This window comes from Pseudomyrmex gracilis, unplaced genomic scaffold (genome assembly GCF_002006095.1).
Source record: "Pseudomyrmex gracilis isolate BER0280 unplaced genomic scaffold, ASM200609v1 scaffold_160, whole genome shotgun sequence".
NCBI lineage: Eukaryota > Metazoa > Arthropoda > Insecta > Hymenoptera > Formicidae > Pseudomyrmex > Pseudomyrmex gracilis.
Window position 1 is genome coordinate 273,625 of NW_018020744.1, and position 14,660 is coordinate 288,284.

A 14,660-nucleotide genomic window follows, 5' to 3' on the forward strand; every position below is an offset into this window, starting at 1 on the left:
GCATCTCGATGAGATTAATTTTTTCACTTTATTAAATCGGAATATCGACATGTAAGTTGCAGTTGATTACATTTGGTCGTTACGCTTATGTGTACGTGTGTGTGTGTGTGTGTGTGTGTGTGTGTCTGTATAAGAGCGAGAGCATCACGGATGAGAAACTATACACAGCTCTATGTATATTTACAAGACGCACGAAAACATCAAAGAACGAGAGACACGCAGAACATGAAACCGGAGAGTCGATGATCGAAGATCGAGCGTGATTTGCCGCGCTTGAAAAATCTCGCGTCCAGTAATATTTATAAAAAATAACAGTACTCCGCCACGAAGCTTCTCTTAATTTCTTTTTTTTTTCTCTTTCTTTTTCTCCGAAATATCTTACAGAGTGTCGCGACAATCTCGAGTTTCTTGTTCTCGCGATCGCGTAATCCGAAGGCTCGATCAGCGATCGTCGAACTCGCGTCGAAATACCACGATTGTTGCTATATTCTACACGAATATATGTATATTGTTCGCGCAAAAAAATAGAACGCGAAAAGCCGTTTTGTCGCAATTCACCGATCCGCTCTATTCTAAAGACCGATAGATCCTTTTTTTTTTTGTTTTTTTTTTTTCAATATCACTTCGAGATTGTTGTCCGAGTCGCGCGGCGAGATCGCGCGAGGAAAAACTCTTCCCCCTCAGGTCGCGGACCTCGCCTAATCGCTAGAAACGTTTTGTTTCGCTCTTCTTTTTCTATCCTACACGACGACGAAAGCTCTCGAGAGCACTTTCGCGTGTCCTTTGAGAGCGAGGAGTGTGTCTACGTCCTATATCTCTACGTATGTATGTACAATCGACAGCTTCGCGATCGCTTAAACACTAAAAACGTTGAAAAGGCTTCGGGCTACTTTCAAGGTACGCGAATATCCCCTCGAAGTCCTCCGAAGGATCGTTGAGTATTTATACAGTCGGCCCGGGCTTGTGTCCTTGCTTGTTTCTCTTCGTGTTCTCCCGGAAATAATATGTTTCTTTACAATCAAGCGACTTCGTTCGATTTTGTGAAAAATTGTTTTTCGCGTATTTCATTCTCAATGCGATTTCTATTTTTTTTTTTTTTTTTTNTTTNTTTTTTTCTTCCCCGTATCGGGAAAGATGCAAATCGAACTTCTTTCATTTCTGTTTGTCATATATTACTTTACAACTTTTGATGGAAATGCGCAAATAAAAAATTTCTCTATACCCTTTACTTAAATACGAATATTGAGTCCATCCGTTTTCGTTAAAATTTGATAAAATGGAAAAGAGATCGGATAATTGAAACGCCGCTTAGATTCTCTGAGGTAATGATTTATGCAAAAACCGCGAGAGATTGGCAGAAAATCGAAAAAAAATCGCGCTCGATTCGAGGCGAGTGTGTATGTACAACAATCGGTAACACTTTACGCGCATCTTTATGATTCTCTTACACATTTATGTATACACACTACCCTTAAATTGTACATACGTATACTAATAATAATAATAATGATGATGATGACGATGATGATAATAATAATCATAAACGCGGATAATATTAAGGCCTCTTAGTTACTAATGACAGATCGTCACAATCTCTGACCGCTAAGACTAATCCCTACAAATAGGAAAGCGACAAGAATCTTTTTATTTTGTCTCTCTCTCTCGAGTGTATCAAGTCGCCGGATATCGACCCATCGAGGCTTTCTTTTTCCTTGCACGAAGGACAAAAGAATGAAAAACTACGACAACCTCGAAATCTCGCGATACGCGTCCTTTTGTGTTTTACAGTTCGAACACCGTATAAACGTAACCGAGATTTTCTTTCTAACTTGACGCGCCTTCTTGGTCCACTTTAAAGATAGCGACAATATAACTGATAATATAACTCTGTACATCACAGAAAGAAAATTTTCATCCAAGGTTTTCTCGGTCGCGATTCCGGCGCGTTTTTCTCCGATCGCGAGAGATTTGAGAAGTATGTACAATTTATGTATCACTATCCTCGCATTTTGTCGAATCTCAGAAAAATCGTCACCTATAAGGACAATTAAAAAAATTGCTCATTTTTGCTGCCTCATTAAACGGCAACATGCCGCGAAATATAAAATTATCGTGTTCGTCATTCTATCGTTAAAATTTCTTCACGACCTGTGTTGAATCGCGATAGTGAAATTCTCTTTTACGTTTCTTTTTCTGTCGCGTAATTTATGAAATAAAACTTGCGCTCCGATACAAGAGAACGAAAACAACGAAACAAATTGATCGATCTAATTAAATCAATTTACGTGATTGGCAACTAACTGTGAGTCATTTTTATGGAACATTGCACTTACATAATATTTAACTGAACACACAAAAAATGTCAGGAAGGAAGATACGGAAATATGTATGTAGGTATGTGGGAGTGAATATGTACGTGTGAAATTGTGCCAAATCAGAGAAAGAGAGAAAGAGAGAGATATATTCATCATCGTCGCTCTTTTGACCTTTCATCTTCTATACTTTTTTTCTTTCTTGTTTTCCATAATAACTTCATTAAGTACATCTCTCTCGCGCCATGTGCCATGCCACTTTTCGCAACTCGACATTACTCACTGGTGTGAAATACACACACGTAAAGACGGTAAACTTGTTTACCGTCTCTTCTGGTTGCTTAATTGCTCTTTATCTCTAGACTTCTTATCTCTTAGTCTCCTAGTGTGTCATGACTCATATCCCGATGTTTTCGTAGCGAGAAGAACGTCGACGACGAGATGCGTGTGTATAATTTGAAATGCAGCATGAACGTACATGTATGTAATACGTGTACATTAGTTATCAAAAATTCGCGGAATATAAATGCGGAGAATTCCTTTGCCCTTCTTGTGTCTGTTCGGTGAATTTTTCATCGCTAGTGTACGAGAAGATATAAGTTGATTTTAACCCTCGGGGAACACACCTATTTTTTCAATCAAGAAGAACAATCTGGGTCAATTTGACCCTGCCCACTTTTTGAGATGCTACCATTTAAAATGCACTTATCCGATTGGCTTGAAAAAATTTTCGGATATATTTTGAACAGTTTGGAATATGTATATAGTTATATACATATAACCTATATAGTTTTAAAGTGTCGTTAACATTATTAACATTGTAAAAAATATGTTACAAAAAAGCAAAATTGAAGCAAAATATTTTGATCAAAGTCGACGAACAGGGTCAAATTGACCCAGTGTGTTCTCCGAGGGTTAAATGGCAACTGACCAGTCGTGCGCGCGCGGATCTACCAATATTATTTACAAATAACCGGTAAAAAAATCTTTCAAAAAAATCCGACTCAAGCAATTATGTCCAGCGTTACATCTCGCCGCTTTGTTTCGAGCAAGCGTATTTTTTTTTTGTTTTTTTTTTTTGACATTCTACGCGTTCAAAACGAGTTTGCCGAAATATTTTAGCAACACGCTAACACTCGGCACTAACGTTGCCAATCACGAAATAATGCGAATGTGCAGTGTCAGATGTTATTTGCAATATCATCAGATCTCCGAATGTAACATTGGCGCGACGAAAACACGCGGCAACAAAAGTGCATTCTCATTATCGAGCGTTATTAGCGTGTATGTTGCATTATTGCTACGTGGATTTACAACGCATCGCGGAATTATAAGGCATACGGAAGTATCTTTTCTTTGTTAAACATAAAACTTTTAAAGATAAAAATGAGACTCTTTGACGTTGTTCTTCCAAATTATCGAAAATTATTCTCACAAATGTATTATTTTTTAATTATTTTAACAATTATCGCTTCTCGTCATTACAGTATGCTTCAATTATTTCTTATTTCTCTCAACGTATTTAAATTTATCGTTATATTGCAAGAGACACCAAAATGTGGCATTGGTCTTGAACTTTAAAAAACAAAAAAAACAGAATATCATGTAGAAAATAATAGTTTAAAAAATAATGTTTTATTTTTTTATATGAATGTTTTCTCATAAAAGGATGTGTACAAATGAAATTTGCGGCGTACGTGCAATATAAGACACAATTTTCACTGGGGTAACTCAGAGAGGTGTGAAATAAAAGAAAATCCAGAAAAAAATGAAGGAAGATATATTTATAAAGTGTATCCTTATGAAGTAAAAGAAAATTAAAATATCGCGAGAGACAGTTGACATTTTCTACGCGTTCTGTCGCCCCTTAACTCCGCTACGACAAGCTAATATCTTCGCTGCTCGGCAAAAATATGTCAAAGAGGGATCTCTTTGGCCTTATCCGTAGCGCATTCTCTTCCATGAATCACACACATTGTTTCTAAGCACTTAATTAACGACTTAATTAACTTACGCGCTCAGCGCCGCGGCCGTTTCAAAGCGGTGCATCTTCACGTTCGTTTTTTTGTTTTTTTTTTATTTTTTTTTTTATTTTTTATTTTCGAGTGTGGTTGTCGCGAGCGGATCTGAGTACAAAAAAAAAAAAAAAAAAAAAAAAAAAAAAAAAAAAAAAAAAAAAAATTTAAAGAAACACGTGCATCTTTCTTTTGCCGTTTCGACCAGAACCAAACGCTAGTCTCGCGTCTCGCTGAAGTCGCTATTAAACCTACGCTTTTTCTTTCATTTTGCTAAAGATATTTCGTCTTCAAAAGCTACTACTGATTCTATCTAAAATCTCTTAACCTAAAATCACACTCAGAACGTAATTATATGTACCGCGTGCGCTTTTCCGCTTTTCTGTACAAATGTCAATTCGAACAACATGACGAAGGCACGCGAGAGACACAACAAAACATATAAAAATGCTAGAAAACACACAAAGCAGTATAATGTGCGCTCAAAACAGATGCGGTTACAACAACATTCTTTGTTCCAATGTTGTCGAACGAAATATTTCTTTGCGCTTTTTTGATTCAACTTTCTTTATTTTTTACCGTATCCATTCTGTGTGTCGTGTATCATTTCTTATCTCTTTATACATGTATTTATATTACCGCACTGATCTTTATGTACAACACTTTGGGTCATTTATTTTGCACATGTTTCATTGTGTCTCATGTTTTGCCTCTTTAAAAAAGATATCATTTTATCGGGAGTTGAGAAAGAGTGAAGGCGTTCCAACGATCCTCGAAAGTCGCGTTTCACACATTGATCGAATGATTCAAAAATCTCGTTTGTGCATATTTGAAAAACAAAAAATTCAACAAATATTTTGATTTTTTTTAACACAATGCATGCAGTAGCTCCTCTTATTCGTAAAAGTTTTCCCCGCTCTATATTCCTATTATATAAAACAAATATAATAAGAATAATGAAAATGATAAAGTTGTTTTGGAGAAATTTCTTTAGTTTCGCGTCGAAACAGTTCGGTTCCAAAATCTTTTCGTATAAGAAGCGCTACTATAATTTCTCTCTTTTACTTTCTACACACATTAAAATGCTACTATATAAATTAATTTAAATAAATTATTTTAATATGTAACATATTACACAGGTAGAAAGCAAAATAAAGTTTCAACTTCAAAAAATAACTTTTAACGAGAAACTGAGAAAGATTGAAAATATTCTCGTCGAAGTATCAGTAACAAACTTTCCGGTAACACGAGAAAACTAATTTTTCATGTTACTGCAAAAAGGAAAAAAAACGTCGACTTTTGAGATTCATTCGGATCGGCCGGATTTTCTCGTGTCCAGTTACAATCGCACGGCGCAGTGGCGCTTACAACGTTACTCGAAAAAATAATACCGGAGATACTTAACTATGCAGAAATCTTTTTTTTTTTTTTTCGATCTGTCGAGCTCTCTTTCGTCGTGATTCGCGCTTCTCATCGGAGATTGCAACCAGACGTGAAATTAATAATCAACTCAGATTTCTACGCTACAGTTTATTTTTTGTTTCAAGCGTTCGCACACACATCCTTGTCAATTATTATACAAAAACTTGGCAACTGTTATAAAATATATTTCTCTCTAGTACGGAGAAATCATCTCGGAACGTGAAAACTCACATCGGTTTCAATCCCCGATTTTCGCTTCTATTTCCTTCGTTACTCACTTTTTGTCTATTCTCCATCTTTCTTTTTCTTTCTCTCTCTCTTTCCCCTTTATTTATTTGTCTGTCTCTTTCTCTCTCATGTTGCTATTATCGATATCATCGCGCTCACACGATACGTCGGCAGTGTGTTTATTGGAATAAATCGCGATCCTGCGATCTCGCGCGAGGTAAACGAGGGGAAATCGTCGTCGCCGAGGCGGAAGAGAATCGCTTTCTCGATGCGGAAATTCTCGAGATTCTCGAGATCAGTCGGCGACAAACTCGTTGGCCATCGATACGTATTCATTTTTTTTTTTTTTTTTTTTTTTGCGCGACGGGACCGCGAGTGTCTTTAAGAACATTCCCGCAGGACATCTTTCTTCTTCTATTTTCCTAGTCTGAGATCTAAGAAGTTCGAGATGTCGAGAGACGAGAAAGAGGGTGGGGATAAAATTATTAGCGAAACAGAACGTGCGATTTCTCTCCGAGATCGGGGCAGCGAGTTGCCGACGAATCGCGAAAAATAATCGAGAAAGCAACATTTCACGCCCAGAATTCTTACTAACTTTTATCGATTCGAGAGGTATTATCGATCATTCTTTTTTTGAAAGTTTCTTTCGGCGATATTTAATCTTCGAATCTTTCTCTTGGTTCTTCACTCGAATTCGTCGCGCGTCTCTTTGTCCTTTTCCGAAATCAACTTCAATAATATACTTCGCACATGTCTCGAGTCTAGTTTTTCTTTCGAGCGTAAAGTTCTGGAAAGCAATAGAAAAGCGATTAAAAAAGCTTCTATCGCGTCATGACAATACAACATGACAATACAACATATGCTCTCTTTACGAATTTACGTCGAGTTTTCACGTTCGAGACTCGCTGCCGCGATTTTTCCCACTTTTCTCGTCCCTTCTCGGGTCCGCGTTTTTTTTTTTCGTATTCATCGTATTCAATCAAATTTATATTTTTTTTTCTTTCACGTCTTATCCTCGTTAATTTCTCAGAACGCGGTTACGAGTCTTTATTTCCAGCCAATGCTGGTTGCGCTCGTTAGAATTAAATGCTTCGTTATACGTTACACCAGTACTAGAGGAGGAAAAGTGCCGTCGCGTTTTCGCGTTTTACCTATTATTTATAATATATTCATTGCGTCTCTTTCTCTCTAATTTCAAACTGTCGATACGCGAGAAGAATCGAAGACGACGACTTTTTCGGCTCGTCGATTTTCTTCTATCATTTTCGTTCATCTTCGTAGCCGATCCGTCGCCGATTTATCGAAAGTTCTCGTCAGCGCCTCGATTGAGTATCAACGTTCGCGATGATCGATACGTTCGCACGTGCTTTGGCTGTTCGCTTCGGCAAACCGGGGAGGGGAAACTTACGAGAAACACGTCCCGGAAGAGAAAAGTTCTCGCGTTTTCGGAGAGGAAGAGAATCTCATCGATCTGTGCGACGTACTCGAACAAACATGCTTCTTTCGCTTTTCGATCATACGAATGTGCGCGATCGCACGTCGTACGTCGAAGACGATTCAATTCAAAACTTCGCGCTCAGTCTAAGCTTCGCACACTCTCGCGATAACGTTTCCCGAGTACACTTGCGCGATATTCTCGGGGGATGTCCTATTGACTTAAGGCGAAGGCTATATATCCTTCTTGCGAGCATCCTCGAACGGTATCCTGTCAAGGGTTATTCAATGGGGGGCGGATAATCTCATCATTGCAACGGCGTCTCCGAAAGACGCATCCGTTTCGAGACGTGGCACTACAGTCTCAGGGACGTGTCACGTCGCGAGGATTTTCCGACGAGAGAACGTCCCTCTGTCTTTCTCCGGCACTTTCCTCCCTCCACGTGCGTATTCGATTAAATGCCAGCTGACCTCGCGCGATCTGTACACGTGTGTAAAATCTATGAAGTGAAAAAAAAAGGACTGGCCCGTCTTTTCGACGCTTGCGTTTTATTAATCGCTAATTAATTAATTAATATTTTCTCCTCCCTCCTTCGTTTATTTGTTCTCACGGTACTCTTCGATTCCGCCCCTCAGAAGTCTCTCACCGCTTTCTTTCTCGGAATTAATTGGCTACTTCGTGTTTTAAATTGGCTAATGTGTATGTTTGTACGCGCGTCTTTGTGTGTGTGTGTGTGTGTTTTTTTTGTATGTGCACGCGCATGTCTCTCTCCCCTCGGTCATATGTATACAATGTATAATATATTGCTATATATACACACAACAGGGTGCTCAGCGAAGTGCGTAGAAGATACAACGAGGCCGACGTACTTGTGGTATTTACAAACATTTAGTCATTTCCGTAAGAAATTTCAACTTGTTTGGATAAAATGGCAGAAGCATATCAAAATCCACAACGCGCTGCACTGCGTGCGAATATTGTATAAGACAAAATTTTAATAACTAATTCTTAAGTTCGATATCGTCCAAATTACTTTTTGATTAAAGCGCAGCTAAATGTTTGAATAGAAAAAAAATGAATCTTGAAGCGCGAGAGACTTATTCTGAAATGCAGTTCTAAACGAAAATAAAAAAAAACTTCGTGTTACAGCTTATTTTTGTTTTTTCGAAAAACACACTTCTCAGAAAAACAAGACTCACGAAAGTGTTTTTCAAAATGCTTCTGTAACATCCAAAGTTTTAATGAAAAACTATTTCATGAAAAAGAATCGAATTTTTTTTTTAGAATTTTCTCAAAGAACGTATTTCTGAGAATACAGAACGCGCAAGTTCGAATTTCTCGAAATCGAACGTTCTCGTCGTTTTTCCACGCAGTCCTCGCGATGATCTCCTGTGCATGTATATGTATCAGCTAGTCGAAAATTGAGGCTATATAGTGTGCGGCAGTCTATTGTCTCTCTTGGCTCTTCTCTTCTCAACTTCCTCAATTCCCTCGTTTTCTCTTCTCCTGTCTCTTCTTCTCGCTACTTCGGCAACTTGCCCACCTTCCGGTCGGCGAGGATTCCGTTTTCTTCGACTCGAAGTCGTCGCGCCCTCGGATCCGATCGGCCTATCTCGGAGACGGGAACGGGGAAGACTTTTTATTCCCACTGGTGTGGAGAGGGTGGCAATTCCGAGGGGTGAGCCACCGTGGAGCTGCAAGTCGAACAAGCCATTAGAAGGGCAACGAGAAGAGCGAAGAAAGAACCTGAAGAAGACTAAAGTGGGGAGAAAGGGGATAGAGAGGAAACGTGCGGTTTTTTCTCTCTCTCTTTCTCTCTCTTGGTAACGCAAAAATCGACCGTTCTATGCAACACAGTCACCGATATATTTTCGAGCAAAATAATCGTGCGACAAAATCGGCGTTCTTCCGTTTATTTTAAATTTAGTAATTTTTCACTTGAACCTAAAGAGCTTATTATTGGGTGATCTGAGAGAACGACCCGATTACACCGTGGAATAGTTGTCAGGACGGTCGATTGCGAGACGTGAAGGGAGTACAAAACTACGTGCGAATCGTCGAGCTGATTCTTTACGATCGGAAATGAATTTCCGTATCTAAAAGTTTCTAGTTTCTATTTAATAATTTTTTCCAAAAACGTTTTTATATCTCGAAAGTATTTTGTGTTCTTAAAAGCTTAAACAATTAAAATATACATACTTGTGTCACATGTTTTTCGAGATTATAACATTCAGTTTAATTAATTTTATGAGATACATGTGCACAGAAACGTTACATCGGGACTGATTCGGAGAAATTTCGAATTCAACTTTGAATTTAAATGCGTGGAAGTTCGCTCGACCATTCGCGTTCTCTAATGATCGAAAGCGTGAAGTGCGAAATGCCACGGAAATAATTTACAACTACCGCATTTCGCACTCATCTATTATCGATCGGCTAAGTCGTGAGAACTCAAATCGTCAACGAGTGATGATGCGGCGTTCTGTTTTCTCGACATTACTAACTTTTGTCTATTTTTTTATCACATAGAAAAAATAATGTTACAAAAATTATTAGATATATAAACATATGTACAACAAAAGAAAATTTTTACTATACATTCTCTAATAAATTTGTATATGTTCATGCTTGAAAGTGTAAATAATCGCTACAAAAAGAGTTTGTTTTTAGTTTTGCTAGACAACAATCTATCTTCTACAAAATAAACCAACGGTCGTCGATATTACATCAATCGTTATCGATCGCAGCACGCACTACTCGCTCGTGACGAAAAGAATCGGCTTTTTGGCAAAATAATAAAAACATCTGATTTCCATGCAGCTGTCAGCATGCGTGACAGCCGATTTTTTTCATTAAAACAATATTCTCTCTTTCTCTTTCTTTTTTCCTCGGAAACAACACACGTCTTTTACTTGCAATTTTTATAAATCTGTTTCCACTATTTTTTTTTTTTTTTTTTTTTTTAATCTTTTTGTTTCCAACGTTTTTTCACTTTTTCCGAGTTATTACTTCGATCGACATTAATACCGATCTTTTCGACATCAATATCGAAAAGGTGGATGTTACAATGGAAGGTGTTTGATGTGAATCTCGGGCTTCAAGTCGATGACGTGGATTATACAGGGCAAGGTGGGGAAGGGTCAAGGAAAATTCCTTCATATCTCGATTTATGCAAGTCGTTTTTTTTCGCGAAAGAGAGTTTTGCATTTTTTTTTCTTTTTCTTTCTTTCGCGCGTCGCGATGCTCGTCCTTTTTCATCAACGTTTCTCTCAACTGAAGGCTGCATGGTGGATCAGGCCTTCTTTTACACTCATAATGGCAGCAATAAAACAGCACACGCTTTGCTCAACCGTGTTTTCTCCGGTTTGTTTTACGCATAAGAAGCATGTTGGCAAAACGGCGAGACGAAACAAAACGGCGAGAGTTGCGCCAAACCCGGGGTGACCACTTTGCAAATTTTTCCATCAACTACTCGGCGTAATTGATTGCGACAAATTAAATTTTCGTTTTCCGGGCGAAAATCACAGAGTGAAACGGAAGTCACGAAATCTCGTATTTGCTATCGCGTTACGTCGTTACGCACGTCGAACTTTTGCGATATTTTGCGGGACGAGGGAAACACGCCAGAAAAGAAAAAACGAGTCAAATCGACGGACGTGTTCGTCGAAGATCGTAATTGTCCTTTTTTTTAATTAGACTCTTTTGCACTCTCTTTAAAGTGGTCGCGAAAGTGGGCCAGCAGCCAATGCGATTTCTCGTTTCAGCAACGCTCTCGCCCGAAAGGGAGACAGAGAAAGAAAGAGAGAGAGATTGAGAGGAGAGAGAAAGAAAGAGAGAGAGAGAGAGAAAGAATGAGACGGGACAACGGAAACACTCGTCGAACAAAGGAACGGTATCCTGTCGAGGAGCCCCGTGTATATTATCGTCGCACGAATGTTTTAAGAAGTTTGTTAATTGCGCGAAACTGCCGCTAATTAGCGTTGCTAAGCGTCTAGTCGCTTGAGTTTCGCACAAAAACCGCCGGTGATTCGTCCTAATTTTCGCGTTGTAATTTATTCCCAAAACTCATTCGAGTAATTTTATTCCGTCGAGTTATTCGCGCTGCAATTCGGCGCGAAAAATGTTTGTTATTTTCAATGTTCCAAGTGTCACCCCAGCGTTCGAGCGCGAACCAATTCGATTTTCACGCGAAAACACGCGCCGCGACTCGGAAATACGCGACTCTGTACAAGGTTAATACTCTTCTAGAATTATCAATCGCTTCTTTTAATCTTTTTTTTATTTTTTTTTTTTAATTTAAACATATAATATAACGAGGACAAATTTCAAGACACACACACTCTGTGCATCAGTCGCAGATCCGACGGAACGCACAAAGACATGTATATATCGGCGGGCGTATGCACATCATGAGGTAAACAAAGGAGAACCCAAAAAACAAAAAGAGACAGTCAAGTAAGACACAAATCAGAAGGCAATTGTATGATTGTGGCATTATTAAAAAATAGAATTATGTACCTCTGCGAGCGAGGTCGCGCCGACTATAGCTGACTCTCGTTTCGTTCGGTTCGTTCAGGAGGAGGCGTAACAACACGATTGGTAGTAGTAGTAGTAGTGGTAGTAGTGGTAGTAGACGATAGCGGTAGTAGTCGATAGTAGCTGACAGTGGTAGATAGCTGAGTCGGTAGTGGTAGTAGAAGTAGTAGTAACGTGTACGTATACGCGACGCAGGGCGCTGGTTCGGCGATCGGCTTGCTCTAACTTGAACGGCAGAGTAAGCAGGACGAACAATTGTTACATATCCAACATCATCAGTTGCAAACACTTTTCAACAATACACTAGCTTGTAGAAGTTATAACGATGGGCGATACACACATACACACACATCGATCACAATTCGAAACGGAGAGTTTGTATAAATGTTCGCGCTCTCGGAACATCTATACAAAGGGCGATAAAAAGTTGTCCGATTGGATTGACTTTTTTTTTTTTTTTTTTGTAATGGAATGTTTGGCAAAATTTACAATCACGGATCTCTCGAAGGATTTTTGCGCGTTAACGTTAGGTACTTCTACAAAAGACAGAGTTTAATGTTGTTGAGCAGTGTGTGATCTGGGGAAAAATATTATACATTTAATAATTACACAAATTTGTCACTAACGGAAAACGCTTTGTCTCAATATCGCAGAGAGAAAATTAGAGCGATGTTCTCCATAATAGTTTTTTTATTAAAAAAAAAGAGAGACTCTTTCAAGTGAGAGATTAAACAATTGACGAAATAATCGAATGGTTAACATTGAGTTGCGCACATGTGCAGCTACAATCAGGAATTTGCAATGTAGTTTTTGATTTTACAAATTAATGTTTTACATATTGAAATTTTTTTCTCTTCATTAATTATGCAGATGATTATTTTTACGTTACATAAAAATTTACACGTTACTTTGTACATTTATATTTGATTTTTTGTTTCATTTTCATTTTTGTTGCACATTTTCTGAGAAAATTATGCATTTATACAAAATTATTTCAAAATAATGTCTGTCAGAGTGCGCAAATGCGTGTTTTACGATGAAAATAAATTGTTCCAATTGATTATTCTATTTATTATATTATATATTTGTATGTATTTGCATCTCTCACTCTCTTAATAATATTCGTCAGAAATGCGATAATTATAATCATGAGTCATTATCATGATAAAATAAACATCATGAATATAAAATAATCTTATTTATAAAATATCGATCGATAAAACGCACACACACGCTTTTCGAAGATTACCAATTATGCAAATCCAATTAATTATGAAGCGCTCGAATGATATCTCTTACAATTTATTTCCACAATAAAAACAAAAAAAAAACAAGTAATTTAAAATTCAGAAAATTTTAAAATTCGTATTTCAAAAATTGAACAAAAGTAATATGTACCACTTGTTCTTAAAACTGAAGAAAAATACTTCAAAATCGCGCGCGCGCGCACCAAAGAGAACGCTCGTGTTAAAGGAAACACAAGAAAAAATCCGAGATATTCCTCGACCCTTCGTTTCTATATATGTACGTCACCGTAGAACATCATTCCAATTCTCCATTAGACAATATTGATACATTGGACCATTAGCTCCTTGTATATATTATCTATCGTTTGCTATATGAAAAGATCACAATTATATGTCACAGTGGGCCGACAGGGTTACATGAAACACAAACACATTTGACATTTTATCTCTGTAAATTGTCTCGGAATAATGTCAAAAGATTAGAACGGTTAGCAAGAGGATCGCCAGGACGAAAGGCCCCTCTTCATTTCTTTCTCTCGAGTTCGAGTCTCTCGTATGAGAATCGATTTTTAAAAAGATCTCAAATTTTTAAAAACGCGCGAAATAGAAAAAGACTCAGCTGGCTCTAGTCAGCGCTACTCTTCGAACACCCGATATATTCCGCTCGCTCTACTCGACTGCTTCGACTTGATAAGGAACACTGTGCGCCCCTCTATGAACTCTCTTTGGGGATTATTAGTCTGTCTGTCCTTCTCATTGGGAATCCAGGATCATGATGCGGGGAGATGCATTGATTTCCGAAGGAGTGAGGATGTTAATTAATTCCGAGAGGAAATGAAGGGTGAGGAATAATATCTCTCTGTTATATCTTTTTTTCTTTAATTTTATGTTACGGGATTTCAATTTCGTTTACTGATGGTGACTCTCTGGTGACTTTTCCGCGCGCGTCGATTATTTCGCGATGCGATGGCGACTTACCTTGCGAAGCTCTTGAACGCCGCGGATTGCGGGTTTATGCAGAGCGGTACTCGCGACGTGTTCAGCTGCTCCGCTATAAATTTGTGCATTTCCTCTGAAACAGACAACGACGTAGCGGCATATGAGAGAGATGGAAGACGTAGACTACGGAAGAGTAAAACGATAACGCGACGCGATTACAGAATTTCCCCGAACTAACTTCAATTTTAGAGTTTTTGAATCTTATTATTTATTACGACTGTAGCTACATGTAAAATATATATGATTTAAAAAAAAAACAACATGTAAATACGAAAACTTTCGTCTTTTATCACGCACTCGCATCGCGATTGCATTAACAGACGTGCATTACGCAAATGAGGTATGAGAATACGACCAACAGTTTTTTTTTTTTTTCAACGTTGCTCGTCGATCTTCCTTCCCTTACTCGGTTTACTGCTAACGATTATAGTGCGAGAGTAAAGACATACGAGAACTTTACGGTCCT

General features: G+C 38.2%; 1 protein-coding gene across 1 annotated transcript in view; it reads right to left on the reverse strand.

Annotated features, from left to right (window-relative positions):
- Positions 1–4,075: 4,075 nt before the first annotated feature.
- LOC109857464 (serine/threonine-protein kinase NLK) overlaps positions 4,076–14,660 on the reverse strand; it is a 78,277-nt gene continuing 67,692 nt past the window's right edge. The window contains exons 10-11 of the mRNA XM_020433772.1: positions 14,174–14,267; positions 4,076–9,106 (exon numbers count right to left, since the gene is read on the reverse strand). Of these exons, the coding sequence (XP_020289361.1) occupies positions 9,052–9,106; positions 14,174–14,267 (149 nt within the window). The 3' untranslated portion in view covers positions 4,076–9,051. The remainder of the gene's footprint in view (positions 9,107–14,173; positions 14,268–14,660) is intronic.